Source organism: Lactuca serriola, chromosome 9 (assembly GCF_051521515.1).
Source record: "Lactuca serriola cultivar US96UC23 chromosome 9, Lser_US96UC23_V15, whole genome shotgun sequence".
NCBI lineage: Eukaryota > Viridiplantae > Streptophyta > Magnoliopsida > Asterales > Asteraceae > Lactuca > Lactuca serriola.
Genome location: NC_136416.1, coordinates 147068105 through 147087668, shown reverse-complemented (window position 1 = coordinate 147087668; position 19564 = coordinate 147068105). Strand labels below are relative to the sequence as shown.

Genomic DNA, 19564 nt, shown 5'->3' with positions numbered 1-19564 from the left:
TATGCCGTTCAAGTTTGTGACTGAGATACTGAGGATTACAAACAAGGTGTGAATAACCATGCAAATTAGTTTCGTACTCTCGATGTCATTTACAACCTAAACAATGTGCCGGTTAACCACACACGCTACATTGATCAATGATAGATTACGGGCCACCCATTGCCACACTTCGTTAGTCCAAGTTAGTATGACGGTTAACCACACATGCTCCACTAACGACTTGGCAAACTGCAATCTGCAATTTCATGGATTAGCATCAAATTCACATTTTTGTAAAGTAACTAAGATTAAGAATTTATAAAACATTTAGTTACTTTTTATTTATCATTATATTTATTAATGAGAGAATTGATATCCTATCCTACCCATTCGGCTAATGACCCTCCACCAATAAAGGAAGTGGTAGGTGAGAGTGGACACCAATTCAACCACCATTTTATAAGCAATTTCCTTATACCCCCTTATAGATCAGTTTTGTGAATGAGGACTACTAACTGTAAAACTGACTAATATTGTACATATATATAAATTAAACTTTTAATATTTTAATAGTATATGGGTGTATTTTAAAGTTTTTAAAATACTATGGTTTTAAAACTTAATATTTCAAAATTAAACTTTTAATTAAATTTTATGTTCCAAAACATAAAGACTACAATTTGAAACTTTTCAAAATTACTAGATCAAATTTTAAATAATTAAATTAACCACATAATTTTATTATTATCTTAAAATTTGACCAAATCCATCTATTTTGATAAGGAAATCAGATTGCCATTCAGCAAATTCAATTTATGGTGATAAAACGAATTATGGTAATTAACCTAATCAAAAATAGATCAAAATTTTGAAAAATCAAGTAACAAACGAGCCAACTCGTTGAGTCAGGGCATGGAATCATCGAGTTCATCATAGAACTCGTTGAGTTTGTCAAGCAGAAAACGATTTTTGTTTTGCATTCGATTTGGACACTTCACTATTGCATCAAATATAACAGAAAAACATCATAGGCTCTGATACCAATAAAGGGTTTTGAGTATAACAATATCCTATGTGATCATGCAATCCTAATTGCTTTGGATCTAAGTTTTTCTCTAGTTATACATGCAAATAGAAATTCCAAAGCAATAAGGCTAATACTAGCATACAATTTTCGAGATCTATATGAAAACTAGGGTTAGAATGTTACCTTGCTTGCTATCTCGTAATAACAAGAATTTAACGGATGATCTTGACTCTTGAAAGCTCTAGTGCCTCAAGTGTTGCACCTCTAATGGAGGCACAATCATCAATAGGAAAGGATGAGTGAGAGTGAGAGAGAGAGGGTAGAACACTATGAAAATCGGTTAGGGTTACTCCACTACAAGGATCGTACACTATGTAGACGACAATTTTGAGTTCTATCCAAAAGACTTGTCGTTGCTAAAGCCTATAGAGACGACATGTTGTCTATAAAAATTCGTCGGTATAGGTCCATCGATAAAAGTCGAAAATGTCGTCGGTACAGGTGTCATCGGTATAGCATAGTCAGCCCAGACGACATGTTGTCTGGAAAGGGTCATCGGGATTGATTTTAGAGGAAATTAGAAAAAGTTTTATTCGCACCTGTAGGGTTTCAAAGCACTCCATGGATGATGGCAATGGTCCCCTTGATGAAGTGTAGGTTAAAAGCCCAAGACTTGTCTTTTCCCTATAGATAGTCATGTATTATTCATAACTAGGGTTAAGAGTGAGGCAAAATGTAGCCGCCACGTTGTAGGTTTCTTGTAGAGTTAGATTCTTATTCCTTAAGGTGTAATCTGTTCCTCATAATTGAATAAATCAAGTGATCATTCGACATATCTTCATATTTGTGTTTGTTCTTATTTTCCGCATCTTGTTCATCAAATCTCAATTAGGGTTTTAATCCCAACAAGTGGTATCAGAGCGGGTCTTTGAAGATCTGTTGATTTTTGAAGAGTCGGTTCTTGATTTGATGATTTTCTGCACATATATTGAAGATTATTGGTGTTTCGGCAGTATGGAATCAAAATTCTGTTCAAGTTACTGTTCGTTCATCAACTGTTCATCTGGGTATAATTTCGATCCAATTCTCCTGTTATTTTTCATTTGTCTTTGGATCTAATCTGAATTCGTACCCTAAACCAAATCATGTAGCCCAATTTTTTATTCATATTCATTCAGTCGATCCTATATTGATTCATGAGCCCATTATTGTCGCTGTACTGTTCATATGTTTAAGCCCATCTATTGTTCTTTGAAATCGTTAGTTCTGAATCACGCAAGTCAAGACATCTCAAAATCTTTTGTTTAAATCAAGCGATTCTTCTGCTTGATAACATGTTCACGAATCTTGTTCGATTGACCAATTGATTTGTTCTTAATTCTGGTTTCATGTATCTATCTGATCATGAATTGTTCACATTCGAGATTTTAGATCTGATTCAATCCACCCTGTCTAAACATCGATTTTGTTTTCTGATTGATAATGATTTTTCTGGATGTTATTAAACGTGAATCATCTCTTGTTATTGTTAAGATCGATTGTGATTTTGGGGTCCAGAATTCTCATCCGATGTTTTTGAGTTTAAAGAACTGATGAAGTACTGTCAAGAACAGATGAAGATGGTGATAAATTCGATTGAAATGATGTTTGGTCTTTAAATCGATTTGTTGTTTGTGATGTATTGGTTTCGGTTGGTTAATTTAACTCACATGTTGCTTTGTTAAACAATTGTGAAACGGGTCTTTCAGTCGATACATAGAACAATTGGAACGAATGAATGAGGTGTGATGATAAACTTCGCAATCAGGATTAAATCTTAACTGTAATGATCTAAGGACGAACTATTTTGTATGGTCAATTCTCAAGGTCAAAATTGGTATTGCAAAGAGAACTCACTGAGAACGAAGGAAATCGGGACTCAATTGGAAGAACACCAGTCAAGGCAAAAAGTCAAAATTGACTATCGGAGGTGAACCACGAACAGACCTGGAATGATTTGGTGTTCGCGTGTTTGTTCTAGAAACGAAAAACGAACATGTTATCTCTATTCGCTTTTCACAAACGTCTTATGTGCTTGGAACGAATCTATGTTCATGTGTTAGCACTTGGAACAAAAGTAATGGAACGAAAGGGGGATTAACCGAAAGCGAACCTGTACTCGGACCGAACATGGTTTCAGTTCAATGAACCTGGACCGAACTTGGTTTCGGTTGCTTGTACTCGGAAGCGAACATGTGAATGGGTTCTTCTTTGAAATTGTTTCGCTTTGGGTATGATTTTTGGCATTCAGAACTCAAGGATCAATATAAAGGCTCGTGCTCGAAAAGAACATGGAACGAATTTGTGTATGTAAGCTCTTGAAACGAAAGAGCTTGGCGCAAAAGGGTGATTCGCCTGAAGGAGCTTGAAACGGAAATTGAAACGAAAGGAAATGAACCTTTGGTTGGGTTCGCTTCAAGTGTATAATTTCATGAGCTCAGTATAAGCCTTCGCTTTGATATCAATGTTCGTGCTCGCCTGTAACAATTCGTTTACAACCATCGTTCCAGTTGTGTCCTTTTATTCAGACGTCTTGGGGAAGAAGATACCATGTTACATTTATGGTCCCCAAAACTTCAATGATTTACTTCTTTGGTCCCTATGCGTTTCATGACTTGGCAGTTTTGGACCAATTCCAGATTTTGTTGCAAATAAAGGGGTATATTGATGCAGAATTACCATTCCAGCCCCTGTCTTTCAGCAAGTGATAGTTTCGGCCCAATATTCAGAGACGTTTACTACTTTGAGGGCCGGTGAACAATTTTGGATTTTTTAACGCACATATTTTTTCTGTGAACAGAATAATTAAAGATTCCATCAAGTCTTGGCGGTTCTGAAAGTCGTTTTTCGTGATAACGACAAATTTTCACGACTTTTTCGGATTTTATAGTTCATTGTATATATCATTTTGTCGCGGGGGAGCATAGTAATTTTTATCTATTCAAGATCATTCTCATGTCCATAAGAAGGCTTTATAATCACGTTTTCGATTATAAATCGGGGGAGAATTTGGTATGGCCATTCGAAATTGGATTGTGACTTTTCAAATTTGAAGATTTTTTATGAAGTTTGTGGTAAGAATTATGAAGGTAGCTTTTACAGCGGAAGTTCTTCATCGAGCTCTACTAAAGCTTTTACGGAGAAGTATCATTTACAACGGAAGTTCTTTATCGAGCTCTGCTAAGGACTTGTTATATCTCCGACTTCTTGTATTTTCTCGATCAAGTGGCGTTATGAATCTTAAAGTTTCGGTTGTTACATGATATTTTTTGATGGCTTATATCATTAGCTTATTTGAAGATCATTGTGACTTGGAGGGGGAGCTCTTCAAAGACAAGAAGTGATTCAGTTTCTTTGTTCTGAAATGGGTTTTTATGGTGGGTTTGGTTTTCATGAAGATTCTTTGGGATTACATTCGAAAATGAAGTTTAAAGACATTACTTCAGTGCTTGATTTATATATCCTAGAGCCCGTGTTTGAAGACTATTGAAGAATCAAGATTCGTGGATTGCTTCATATATTCCTCATTGCAGATCTTTTTATTAGCTAGATGCTTGTTTTGGAAGTTAAAGCATTTTCCTCCATTCCATACTTTGAGGGGGAGATTGTAGGGTTTCAAAGCACTCCATGGATGATGGCAATGGGCCCCTTGATGAAGTGTAGGTTAAAAGCCCAAGACTTGTCTTTTCCCTATAGATAGTCATGTATTATTCATAATTAGGGTTAAGAGTGAGGCAAAATGTAGCCGCCACGTTGTAGGTTTCTTGTAGAGTTAGATTCTTATTCTTTAAGGTGTAATCTGTTCCTCATAATTGAATAAATCGAGTGATCATTCGACATATCTTCATATTTGTGTTTGTTCTTATTTTCCGCATCTTGTTAATCAAATCTCAATTAGGGTTTTAATCCCAACATCACCCTATAGAGACAACTTGTCGTCGGTAAAAGTGTGACGCTATAGAGACGATATGTCGTTTGGATAAGTGAGAGCTATAGAGATGACTTGTCATTTGGAAAAATGAAAACCGTTTTTACAGTTGGAAAGCTATACCGACGACATGTCGTCTATATAGCTATTTTTTAATATCTTCCACCAGTTTTGTTACATATACCATTTAAAACAAATCCAAAAGGGATATTTGCAGAATAATATAAACATAAGATAACATATCATTAAAATCCAAAAGCACTTAATAAACATAACATACTATTCAAATTCTACTACATAAAAAAATAACAAAAAAAAACAAGTTTTTAACAAACATTGTTGTCATTACCATTCTAGTTTTCCTCCTCCTCCTCCTCATCATCATCACCACCATCATCAACATCATCAAACAAAATAACAAAAAAAAAACAAGTTTTTAACAAACATTGTTGTCATTACCATTCTAGTTCTCCTCTTCCTCCTCCTCCTCCTCCTCATCATCATCATCATCATCATCATCATCATCAGCACCATCATAAACATCATCATCATCATCCTCCGCGAGTTCATTTGATGTTTCGAGGTTATTTTGTGGAAAAATATTGGGATTAAAATGGAATTGTGGCATTGGTTGTGGTTGGAAGTTTGGAATGAAAGACGCGGAAGTGTTATTAAACATTTGGTTCATTTGTTGCATTTGTTGCTGCATGAATTGAATTTCTTGGGATAATACAGCAACTTGGGGATTATCTGAAGATTGGGATGTGGAAGCTTTGGAACGCTTGGTATGTTCATTTGGAAATAAATTATTGTTGATGCTTGGTTTCCTTCCAATTCCGCGAATATGACCACGTCTCTCACCGAGGGCACGAGCGAGGCATTGTTCTTCATTTAACTTTTCGTTCTCCCCGAGTTGTGATTTCATCACCATCTTCTCTCGTTGAATGTTTTCCTAAGATAAAGAAAACAATAAAAGTATATTAATTAAAAAAATAACTAAATATATACACTAAATTAATAATATTATACCTTAAACTAACTAAAATAATAATAACATATTTATCAAACAACTTATTAACTTTGTTTATTACTTACCCAAACTACTTCTGCTTGTGGTGTACACCATCCCCGACTTTCTTTAAATCACATCTGTCTCCAACTGTCGATATGTTGCGGGTCTTCTCCTCTTTCTCTCTATAATAAGCCAAAAACAATTAATATATTTATATAAATGTTAATAAATTTTTTATAAAATACAAATAAATTTAGTTACCTACTCACGTCGTCTGTCTGCATATGTTCTACTTCCATGAGAACTCGTAATTTGAAGTTTGGACCTGCTTTCTTTACCTTCTTTGCACTGCTTCCTATAACCCTCATCCAAAAAAAGAAGATCGACCATGTTATTCCAAGCTTCCTCATCCATATCATCCGGTGGAGTTTGTCTTGCACCTTCCAAATCATCATATCCACCAACACTATCAAAATAATCTTTCACGTCATGTTTGTGCTATTTATAAGCTCTTTTGCAGTCGCTCTGTACAGTCCCTCGAACGGCTTCCCACAGATTTGTACCCCGATACATATCAAGATCAAAATATGTCAGCAATAAAAAAACAAATTTAATTAGTAAAAAAACATTTAAAAAGTACAAAATTTTTCACATATAAAAAGTATTTTGTACTTACTTCAATTTCAGGATACATAGCTTCATAGTAATGGAAAGGAACACGTCTCCAAGTCCTATAATGGAGTGGTACATGATTTGCCACAAAGTTTGAGATAAACCTTGTCAACATTTTGCCATTTGTATTTATGAATCTATAGCCCCCCCCCCCCCCCCCCCGACGCTATCAATTTCCACAGGTAAAGGTTGACCGTTGTGCTTGAACTTTTTTCACATATTTAAGCATCTTCCTTTTCCATGCCGACGCGTCGAGTTTGCTACATTGACACATAGAACTAAAAATTTAGAAATTTAAAACTTTAAAAATATATCCAATATATTTAAGAAATTCATGTAACTTATAAGATTGACAACCCGTCGGTATCTTGCCTACACGCTCATGTGGAGGTCGTTCCCCGCCGTCTCCTCCATGCCCCCTTCACAACATGTGTAGCCATCTGTTTAACAAATAATAGAAAATATACCAAACGTACTTTAAAAAAAATAATAATAAACAATTTTAAGCAATCAAAATGTATAACAATCATAACATACCATCAATCAGAATCATCACTAGAACAATATACATGTACAACATCATCATTAATAAATTCGTCATCGTTTATGAAATCGTCATCATTATCTGAAGAGTACGTATCACCACCATCATCATCATCATTAAAGACACTATCATCATTTATAGTAGGAGCCACACTTGATTCACCATCGTCATTATTATCTAAAAAGTACATATCATCACTGTCAATGGAGTGTGTATCATCATCATCATCACCTAAATCGACAGCCAAGGGAAAATCATTTGATCGAGTGCCATTCACCACATCTATCTTATTAACACCGATACTTGGACGAACTCAAAGTTTTCGATGATGAACATCTTCCACAACTCTCCAATTATTGTTTCGAGTAGGATCTTGGAGATAAAACACTTGTTTAGCTTGAGTGGCTAAGATGTATTGTTGATCGTCATACCATGTTTTACCGACATACCATTCATGACTGGTATCGATAACAACCATATTCTTTTTACTAATTAAACGTCCATTATCTAATGACGCATTGAACCATTTACTACGAAAGAGTACAACTGAATAGCCATGTAAATATTGCAACTCTATGATGTCCTCCAATTGACCATAGAATGGTGTACCGTCTACTCCTAATGTAAGAATGCCACTATTTTGAGTAGTACGTTGGAGATCACGAGTAAGTACAACAAATCGAACACCATTTACTATGTAAGTAGTGTAAGAAGTTGCATCTAACGGACCATGTGCCAACGCCTTTAATTCGTTAGTACAGTCCGAAGGTGATTCTCTTTTGAGGCGATAAATCTATAAGGAAATATAATATTGTACATTTAAATAATAATATAAATTTGTTATATATTATAAATTAGAATATAAGGTATTTACATTTCTTTTGAACCATGGAGGAGATTCTGTTTTCAAATCACTTTCAGGCGATTCTGATTTGAATTCGCAACAATTAGAATATTCTGAAGATATGATAACACTATCGAAAAAGGAGTTAATAGATCACAAAACTTACGATATGTAGCCTTTCAGCTCATCCTCATCACAGTTGTTTGGTACAAACCAATGCAATGATTTTTTGGCATCTTTACAAAGTTGGGCGAGCTTCTTAGTGGATATCGATCGACATTGTGATGAGAACACAGTAAATTGCCTTTTTGGAAGGCCAGGATCCTCATCTCTATTAACAAGATTGAATTTGGTTTGCATACCCTCAAGATACAAAGAGCAGAATGTCAAAGCTTCGTATGCAACATAACCCTCTGCTATTGAGCCTTCTGGCTTGGCTTTGTTTCTGACATAATTTATAAGTTTTTTCATGTATCTTTCAAAAGGATACATCCATCTCATGTGTACAGGCCCTCCATGAATGGCTTCTTCAGGTAAATGAAGAATAAGATGAATCATGATGTCAAAAAATGCTGGAGGATATATCAACTCAAGATTGCTTAAAATCTTCACCACCTCTTTTCTGGCATTTCACATGTTGTTAACATCTAATGACCGTGCACAATTTTTTTTGAAGAATGTACACAAGTCAGTGATTGTTGTTGAAACATTTTCTGGGAGAAATGCTTGAACCCTTATAAGCAGCAATCGTTGCATGAGGATGTGATTATTGTGAGACTTTAGCCCAACCAAATTTGATGCAGTATCATTCACCTTCTTATTAAAGTTCGATCCAAAACCATCAGGTAGCCTCACTCCTTTAATGAATTGACAAAATCGTTGTCGATCAATTGGTTTAAAATAGTAATCAACATGTGGTAGTATTATTTTCTTCTTGTTGTCTCCCTTATTATTATTTACTTTGTTCCTCTTGTTGACTTTCTCTTTTGGCCACTGATGTGGCCGAATGGCCATATTTTTCAAGTCTTCTCTTTCCTCTTTTTTGTCTTTGGTTTTTTCATTCATCAATGTAGTATTTACAAAACTCTCATCCACATTTTTCTCCACATGCATAAAATCTATATTGTGTTTTAGCTCGAGGGAAGACCAATACTCAAGCTTAAAAAAGATACTACGTTTCGTCCAATTCAACTCTTTTTTTCTTGTTTCATCATTGCACTTTCTTGTTGCACCCCCGTGCTCAGGATGTTTCCCTGGAATACGATCAGGGAGACAAGCCAATTGCTTTAATATAGTTGTATTGCTAAATCGTCTTGGATCTGGCCTTCTCTCAGGTTGACCATTAAACAATAAACTTTGCCTCCACTTATGGTTCATATGCAAGAATCGTCTATGACCAACATAAGACATCATGTTGGTGACATGAATGGAAGATGTGTCTGCGTTACAAGTAGGGAATGCTAAATAACCTTGACCGCTCCATCCAGACAAACTTCCACGTGCTGGAAAATCATTGATAGTCCATAAGAAAATGGCACACATGTTGGATACAGTGTTGGTTGACGCATCTCTCATTTGGACTCCTTCTGACCACAACATTTTCAACTCATCCACCAAAGGTCTCAAGAAAACATCAATGTTCTTTGATGGTGATTTAGGGCCAGGAATCAGCAAAGTTAGCATGAAAGAAGACTCTGTCATACATATCCATGGTGGTGTATTGTAGGTAGTTAATATAACCGGCCAAGTACTATAAGTACTATTAAAGTTGCCGAATGGATTAAAGCCATCAACAACCAAACCTAGATGAATATTTCTAGGTTCTTTAGCAAACTGTGGATATCTTTGATCAAAATCTTGCCATGACTTCCCATCAACCGAATGATACATCATACCATCTATTGAGCATCTAGTATTATGCCAACTCATATCTTTAGCTGTGAATCTGGAGCTATACGTTCGTCGAAGTCTTGGAGTCAAAGGAAAGTATCGCAACACTTTTTGTGGTACTTTCTTCCCCTTTGTAGTTGTGTCCACCCATATACTCTCCTTACAAATCGAGTAATTTTACATGGAACCGTTCTCCATCCAACACAAAGCACAATCATTTTTGCAAGCGTGGATCGATTGATATCCTAACCCTATCTTTCTCAACTTCTTTTTAGCTTCATAGTGTGAAGCTGGAATCTTGCTCTTCGGGAAAGCAGCTCTTAGTAACTCTACAAGTTGATCAAACGAACTATTTGTCCATCTATTGATCACTTTAATATGCAAGAACTTTTCCAAAACGTTTAAGGCAGGCATATCGCTACATTCAGGGTACAACTTCATATTGAGCTCCTCAAACAAATCATCAAATTCCGGGTCTATACCTCATCCCTCCTCGTCTATATTTTCTTCATTTGTATTTTGTTCTGCCAGAACATCATCAATTACATCAAACATCTCATTACTTGTGGGTGTGTTTGTTCTTGGAGTCGAATTGTAGCTTAAATCTGAAGAACCGACATGTTTGTCACTGTAATAAATCCACGTAGTATATGTTTCTAGAAACCCAATGTCATGTAAGTGGGCATAAACCGTAGGCAAAACATTTCGATACGAATTCACACACGTTTTACACGGGCAACGCACTTTGCCTTTAGAGTTGACATGTGTGACATCCCTATTTTCACGGCCAGAAAAGACTGATTTTGTTTATGCTTTATAAAAATCAGAGTACTTCTTTTAATAAAAATGTTGCGTAATTTGTTCCCAGAAAAACACGATAAATACGTTATTAAAAACATTTTCGAAGGAAGGTATTTTATTCATTTTAAAACATTTGGGATGTCATCGTTAATACAGAAACATAAGCATAAACAGAACTTACATTTATTTACACTAGTGATCTACATCTCTTTAATTGCTCAATGTAATGTGACTTCATAACAACATCTGTGACATAAATAAACTGAGTAGGTCAGCTTAGGAAACCTGGTGAGTACATAGGGTTTTCAACCCACAATAATATAATTATTATGTTTAAACAATTAAACAATCAACCCAATTACCCATCCCCATTATCTTCCTTATTTTTAAGGATCTACCCTAAGAATCCGCTATTTCTCATTCATTCATTCCTAAGGATCATCCTAAGGAAACAACATGAATGCCATTGTTGTCAATGACACATTGGTCAAGCGCAGCTGCTAATATTATCACTTAGGCGCAGCAGCCAGAATTTGGACATTTTCTATGAGGTGCTTCTGCCAGTATTGACCTTTAAACGCTACTGTCATGGTCATAAGACTCCCTATTAGGAGCAACTGCCGATACCGTCCTTAGAGCGCAGCTGCTAGGACGTTTACCGTAGATCTAAAACATCTACGGGTTGTGGCGCATATGCCAGTGCTCATCTATAGGGTACTAGGTCCATTGCTGGCAATGTTTACCTATAGGGCACTAGGTCCATACTACTAATATTCCTCTATTTTAGCTTTTATCCTTCATCATTCATCTACCCATTTTTACCCAACATATTTTGTAGATATAAAATACTTTATACAGTTTACATCATTTAAAACATGTATAAAAATATTTCACCAGCATAGACAACAAGTATTCAGACAATATGCACACATAACACATAATTTATATTAAAATACTTCATATCTATGTGTAAGATGAAAGGGACCATGCACTCACTTGAAAGGTGGTGACTCAGCACTCGGACGGCGCTTCGATACTCTCAAAACGATTTCCTTCGATAAAACCTAGTATCAATACCACTAGGGTTTAGTCTAACGATAACCGCGACTAATTAATAGTCCATCTATTATTATTATTATTATTATTATTATTATTATTATTATTATTATTATTATTATTATTATATAAGCGTTAAATAACAATCAATATAACTCATAATAATAGCCCAAATACTTATTATAAGGTCCTAATAACATTATTATATTAAAACATAAGCTATACTAAAGATAGGGTAGGCATGGCTCACTTACAGCGGGTTTTCTCGAAAACCGGGCTTCGCTGGAGCAGCGTTTCCGAGCCGAAAGGCTCTTTTCTTGGGACTCCGGGAGCCTCGGGGCTTCCTTCGGGTGCTAGGGGGTTTACCTAAGCTTTAGGGGGCTTAAGGTAGGCTAGAGAGAGAGTGTAGAGAGAGAAAGAAGTGGGGAAAGGTGTGAGAAAATGAAAGAAACCCGACACTTCTATTTATAGGGTGAGATCCTAACGAACTCGCCGAGTAGGAGGACCTACCCGCCGAGTTGGTTCCATGTGTCATCATCTGATGGCTTTCCTTGGGGAGAAAGCCTTGACCCATATTCAGCCACGTCACCCCTTGTGCGGCACCCTGCCGACTTCTAAACCCTGTAACTTTCGCATACGAGCTCCGTTTTCGACGTTCTTTATATCCACGCGTAGGTAAAATCAATATCTACAACTTTCGTTTAGACTCCGTCGGCTAATTCTCGACCGATCTTAAATTTAACAGTAGGAGGAGATTAGACTACTAAATGACCGCGAAGAATTCGTAACTCCTTCATACGGACTCCGTTTTCGTATGTATTTTTACCGTTGAGTTCCTACTAATGAGATCTTCAACTCTCATTTAGGTCGCGTAAGCCAAAAACCGCTCGAACTAAAATTCGAGTTTCGGGTTGTGCACTGCTAAGCCGAATCTTAGAAAAATCATAACTTCTTCATACGAAGTCAGATTTGGGCGTTCTTTTTATGGATTTTCTCGGTTTAACATATTCTACGACTTTCATTTAGATCACTAAGGCTAAATCTCGCTCTATCGTAAATTCACTATTTACGCTTTCCGGTGCCGTGCCGGTTTTGCCGAAAAACTTCGACGGGTCATAACCTTTTCGTTATAACTTGGATTTTGGCGTTCTTTATATGTACGGAAACCTTGTAACATATACTACAACTTTGTTCAGATTATTTATTTTAAATATTCTTTTGCCAAAAAGACGTTTTCGACACTTATTGCCTCTAAATTGACTAGCCCGGGTCTACGGGCGTTACAACATGTTTCTCAACAATCTTCATAAAGTTTTTAAGACCTTCCAAGTATTTTGAAGACATTCGGTTATCTCTAATCCAACTCTTATCGATCGTCATCGCTGTTTCACATTTAAATATTATTTTATATATGTAGTTATCGAAAGTTAGATTGTATTTGTGCTAGATAAGTAAATATATACCCGAGAACGGATAGAGTATTCACAAGTACATAAAAAAATATATTCGAAAAGTAAAAATTAGATTAATTGGATAGAGTATTCATAATGGTTATGAAGAAGAAACTTAAACTAAAAATCAACGATTCAACGTGTTTTAATAAGAAAATCATATTAACTTGATTTTATATTTAATTTAATTTAATTTTAATATTAATATTAATTTGATTTTAAAACTAATTTAATTTGATTTTAAGTAATTCACCTTTACTTCATAATTATTTTAAAATTACTAAAAGTATGTTGCTATTAATAACCTAATTAAGCTAAAGCCACAATGACCAACATTAAGTCACTAACAAAATTGAACACTTTGAAACCATATTAAACACTTTACAATACAAAGAATAGCATCTAATTACATCAAATAACTCAAGATAATACTTTTTAAGGTAATGTTTCTAACTTAACATAATATATACATGAAGTTTGTTTGCTAGTTCTATAAGGTTGCACATAAACTCAAATTGTAGAGATCTTATAGCCTTCTATCATCACTTTTACTTGTAGATAAGTAAAATATATAACATTGTATGCACATAGAAAGCAAAATGTGGCCAATATATAACATTGTATGCACTTAGAAAGCAAAAAAGCAAAATGTGGCCTTATACCTTGTTTTCACATATTTAACATTTAGACATTTAAGATTTATGGAGCATTATGGTGCATAAACAAATGCATATACATATCATGCTTTATTGAAAAAAAATCATCACTGTGGACTGTGGTAGTTCACAGGAAAAGGAAATCAATATACTAACCTTAAAATCGGTGTTAGATTTTGGATAATCACTGGAAATCCTTTTCTATGGAGAACTTGAACCTTTTGCTGGCCAATAGATAAATGGGGCTTAGATATAGGGCTCCAAATTATTACAAATCAAGCACAAGTTATTAAAAATTAAGAAGCAATGAAGGACCAAAACACTTTACCTTTATGGTGGCCGATGAACTCGACCTGGAAATACCCTGCGATCGCTGACAACCTTGAGAGAAAAAAGGATCTGGTCTCGACTGCAACCAGAAAGCTGAAATGGGGTTTTGTTACAGGGAAACACTATACAGACAACATGTCATCTATATAGGTACCCCAATACGTTGTCGTTCCGCTTAACATGATTAATAAATAAAAGAAAATAAAAAAAAAATTCACGCGGATCGGTCCCACCTTTCTAGACGACATGTCGTCTCTATAGCACAAGAAACGACATCGTTTTCTAGTTTCTCTAACAAGGAAAATAAATAAATCTAAATTAATTTTAAATCACCCTATACCGACGACATGTCGTCAGTATAGGATGAAAAAAACGGTGGCGTTTTGACTTCCTGTTACAAGGAATTAAAATAAATCGAAATTAATTTTAAATCACCCTATACCAATGACATGTCGTCTGCATAGGATGACAAAAACGGTGGCGTTTTGGCTTCTTGCTACAAGGAATTAAAATAAATCGAAATTATTATTTTAGACACTTTTCCAGACGACATTTCGTTTGTAAATATTTTCGATATACCGCCAACAATTTCACGTTTCCCGCCGAGTTTTACAGACGACTTGTCGTCTCTATAGCTCTTCTGGTCAAAGGCAGGGAGTCAACGTTTGAAAACCCTTTACGGACGACATGTCGTCTGTATAGGTCGACTTTTGGCGACGACATGTGTCGTCTGGATAGAAGTCGTCTGCATAGCACAAGATTCTTGTAGTGCTCTTAGAATGCATAGGCCGAAAATCACATACTAAGGGGGTCTTTATATAGTTGAGGCTACTAGGGTTTTCAGGTGGAAACCTTAATTTGATTGCTTAGACATTAAGAAGTCCATGGACCTCCTATCAAGAAGCCTTGGACGAAATCCTATAGGGCCTCCTATAGATTTCGTCCACTCCCTTCTTAAGGAGTCCATTAGCCCAACTCTGCAACAATCATTGATTTGCAAAACCAGTCCTCGTACTTTCAATCAGTTCCTTTAATTCTAAAATTAATATCAAATTAATTTATGATTAATTACTAATTTAATAATATGATTTCTAATTAATATATTATTCTTATAATATATTAATAAATAACTTGTTAACCTCTTTCTCCAAAGGTCCTCATGTCAAGTAGCTATGATGAAGGCAACCCAAAAGGACAATGCTATAATCAAATAAAGTACATACAAATTATAGTTATGAGCTTAGGCACCTAATCAAAAGCTTCTATCTTAGCAACTTTTTTGACTTTTACCGATGACATGTCATCGGTATGGGCCTTCCTGACATAAAAAAATGTCGCTATACTCTGTTATCCTTATAGTTTTGGAGTTCGTATATTAGAGTAAGATTTTTTTACTTTAGTTCAATTTTTTCACTACAATGGTTTGGAGTTCGTTTTTCACTTTGGAATGGTTTGGAGTTCGTTTTTCACTTTGGAATGGTTTGGAGTACGATTTTCAATATGGTGTCACTAGAATTTTTCGACTTACACCGAAGACTTTTTACCGACGACATGTTGTCGGTACAAGACTTCCCGACGATATGTTGTCGAGATAGGTTAAAAGACGTTGTTATGTGTTATCCTTGTAGTGTTGGAGTTTAGTATTTTACTAGAGTAAGATTTTTTTATTAAAGTCTGCTTTTTTCACTATACTGGTTTGGAGTGTAATCTTAGGGTAAGGGATCAAGATGGTGAATTGTGGTTGCAATAACCCGAAATTTTGGAGACAACTGGTTTAAAGTGTAAGCAACAAGGTTTGGTTTCGGAAATTGGGCATCCATATTATCAAGAAGATCAACGAGGTTTTTATACGATTGTAGTACTTAATAGAGGCGCCAATAGTGATATTTATGAGTTCGTTGCAGTTGAATTACCTTATTTGCTTTGTTTGAAAAACCTTTTCAAGATTCTCTGAAATATCATATGTAGTTTGTTTTTGGAAGATCAGATGTGTAAGAGAGATTTCAAGAGTGACATACATCCATGTCTTAACGATTGCATCTATTGAGTTTATATTCGGGAATGTTTCTTAGGGGATGTTCAAGATGATCACTCACATCATATGCATTACAATGGATTTCGAAAAGTTCATGCCAAATGTTGTAGTACATATGATCCAAATTGAGTACCAAGTGGGACATGTTTGATATTGATTATAGAGGAAGATTTATCAAAAATAGTAGAAGACGGTCCAGTAAAAGACGATCCAGTAAAGGAAGAAAGATCAATGAAAGACAACGGAGAAGGAGAATCAGAGAAGACAACCGACTAACATAAGCAACCTCTAGGTTTAGAAGAGGAAAAACATTTTGTGGGTTTGTTACTGTTCTAATACCATGTAATCTTGGTATTTTCCCATAAAATCATCTTTCATTGATAGAATATAATATATACATGTTTACATGATAAAGGGACAAATACAATGGACGGAAATATAATACAAATACATGATTTATAACAATACACTAACATGGAGTTCGATTATCAATCCGGAATGGTTTCGAGTATGATTTTCTTCACTGGAATATGATGTCGGTATGCTTCAATTTTTTTACTAGAATGAAGCTGATGAAGCTAGAGAGGTAAAGTGGGTTGGTGGATGTTTCAAGATAAAAAGGGATGGGTTGAGGAATGCAGTTTTTTATGTTGTTATGGACGAAACCAGCAACAAAACATACTATATAGACTATCCAACCAAAAAGAAAATACACATTAACTCAATCCATATGAACGATATATATAATTTACTATTCATCACATGTGGTTAAAATAATTATTTTCATATTGGTGGAAATAAAAATGATTATAAAAGTTAAACACAAATTTGCATCTTCACGCGCTGCATATATACACCTGATTTTAATCCCATCCGGATCGGATTTCTTCCAAAGTTATAAACCGCTTTTGGATGAAAACTTTTCTTGGGAAACATATGATATTCTGAATATATACTTGTAAGTCATATCAACAACTTTATAAAGAAGTAGCGGATAAAAAACACATTTTCCTTTTAAACTAGAATTATAGGATGTGGATCTCTATATAATATGAGAAAGTTTGGATCTTTGCATCCCCTCCTTTGGTGTGCATGTATAGTGGTCGGCGTTACTTAATTTTTTGCAACCCCACATGTGCTTAGCTCTCACTCCAATCACTATAAAAGACGTGATCCCAATTCCCACCCTTCACTTAAACCACTACCCACAAATCTTTGTGGCGATGGAGGCCCAGTATTCTAATAACAAAACACCCATCTTGTTTGTAATCATTTTAGCCACCTCGGCAATAGGCCAAGGTACACGAGTTGGATTCTACCGGACCACATGCCCAAGGGCAGAAATCATCGTGCAGTCTGTGGTCCAGTCATTCGTCAACTCCAACACCACAATTGCACCTGGTTTATTAAGAATGTTCTTCCATGATTGCTTTGTCCGTGGCTGTGATGCATCTATCCTGTTAGATGGGTCTTATGGTGAAAAAACTGCACCTCCTAATAACCGATTGAGAGGCTTTGAAGTCATCGATGCAGCAAAGTCCCAACTCGAAACCATCTGTCCTGGGGTGGTCTCCTGTGCTGACATTCTTGCCCTCGCTGCTCGTGATTCTGTGGTGCAAGTAACTAATTCCTACCTTTCATGCTTATTTTATTTCAAGCATTATGGAGGCGACAAAACATGTATTTCGGATAAGTTGATGAATTCTTACACATCCATCACTAATCAGCTCCCTTTAGTAGAAAACCTACACGTACAACGATTGTTAAACTGTGAATGAACCTTGAAGGATGCCGCCATTGAACAATAAGCTGTATCTACCTGACTTAAAACATGTAATTATTCCATTTTTTTTAATATTTTACAGAGTGGGGGCTTCTGGTGGGAAGTGCGTACAGGTCGCAGAGATGGATTAGTTTCGCGGAAATCAGATGCTACAAACTTGCCTGGTAGAAAGGACTCCATTGAAGTTCAAATTAAAAAGTTCGCTGAGAAAGGACTTAACATTCAAGATCTAGTAACCCTTACTGGTAAGTTGAGTACAAAACATACTACAACAGTATATGGTCATAACATAACAAATGGAACTGACCTAGTAATTAAAAAATCCATGGATGTGTTTATGGGTTTCCATGATCACCCAGGAGGGCATACGATTGGAACAGCAGCCTGTGAATTATTCTGTTACAGGTTATACAATTTCAATAGCACCAATGGACCCGATCCAGCTATCAACCAAACGTTCCTTCCCCATCTTAGAAGTCTGTGTCCAGAGGGTGGCGATGATGCAAACCGCGTCGACCTAGATACAGGCAGTGTACACAAATTTGACATTTCATACTATGAAAACCTAAAGAACGGGAGGGGAATACTTGAATCAGACTCACAGCTATGGAATGACCCACGAACGCAAAGGTTTGTGGAATGGTTTCTTGGAGGGAGTAGAGAGCAACAATCAAAATTCAGTGTCGAGTTCGGGAAATCTATGGTGAGGTTGGGTGATGTTGGGGTGAAGACTGGGGATGAGGGAGAGATTCGTAGGGTTTGTTACGCAATTAATTGATGATTGATCGACGCGACGATTAAATCAACATGTGTTGTATAGACATGTCATATGTTCATTTTAGTATTTCATTGAATTACGAGAACTTCTTTCGTAGGGTTGGATTTCATTGCACGTGAACACGCTATATATAGCATGGATATACGATAATAACCTTTTGTACTTTTAGGAATAAGAGTTGGACCTCCTCAATTAAGATACTCGATGGGGCTAGCTATTTGAGTATTGGTAATTAAGCAATTGTAATAGATGAAAAAAGTAATATTGGAATTCTGTTTCAGCTATCCACGAGATTAATGACCATATTATGGGGTCATATATACTCGTCTGACCCTCATTTCATCTCTTATACAAAGAAACCACCATCTTGGCAATTACAGGCTAGGAAATTACAAGTTTGCTTTTCATATATTAAGCTTATTAATCAGGAAGAACAAGATTGTAAAATTACGTGAACAATGTTCTCATATAATTAAAAAGTATGTATGTTTACATTATCTCCAGTACACAAGCACTCACTTGAACCGGAACACAAGAGTAAAACAACCCAGAAGAAAGGCAGTACCTACTAGCAATGGGTCACAAAGACTTTCTCTGCACAGAACACATCAGATTATATCAAAAAAATCCATTTCCTTATAAAAAAAACTCATCTTTTTTTTTTCGTTTAAATTTTTTTTAGGCCATATTTTTTATCGAAAAAAAAACCGAATATACCGTTGTTCTTGATTTTTCGTCA

General features: G+C 35.7%; 1 protein-coding gene across 2 annotated transcripts; it reads left to right on the top strand.

Annotated features, from left to right (window-relative positions):
- The first annotated feature begins 17390 nt into the window (after window positions 1–17390).
- Window positions 17391–19271, top strand: LOC145073003 (peroxidase N1-like). Of its 2 annotated transcripts, XM_079019545.1 has the most exons (3): window positions 17401–17883; window positions 18130–18292; window positions 18407–19271. In XM_079019545.1, exons 1-3 carry the CDS (start codon window positions 17488–17490, stop codon window positions 18823–18825), a joined length of 978 nt encoding a protein of 325 aa, XP_078875671.1. In that variant the 5' UTR covers window positions 17401–17487; the 3' UTR covers window positions 18826–19271. The 2 variants fall into 2 exon arrangements, with proteins under 2 accessions (XP_078875670.1, XP_078875671.1); XM_079019544.1 differs by having other exon boundaries at window positions 17391–17883; window positions 18130–19271.
- The last annotated feature ends 293 nt before the right edge of the window (window positions 19272–19564 follow it).

What these genes read in the sequence shown, in the direction of transcription:
- LOC145073003 (XM_079019544.1), top strand. Translation starts at nt 17,398, where the DNA reads ATGTGCTTAGCTCTCACTCCAATCACTATAAAAGACGTGATCCCAATT. An exon ending in CTCGTGATTCTGTGGTGCAA is followed by an intron (nt 17,884 to 18,129) that starts GTAACTAATTCC and finishes AATATTTTACAG; the next exon opens with AGTGGGGGCTTCTGGTGGGA.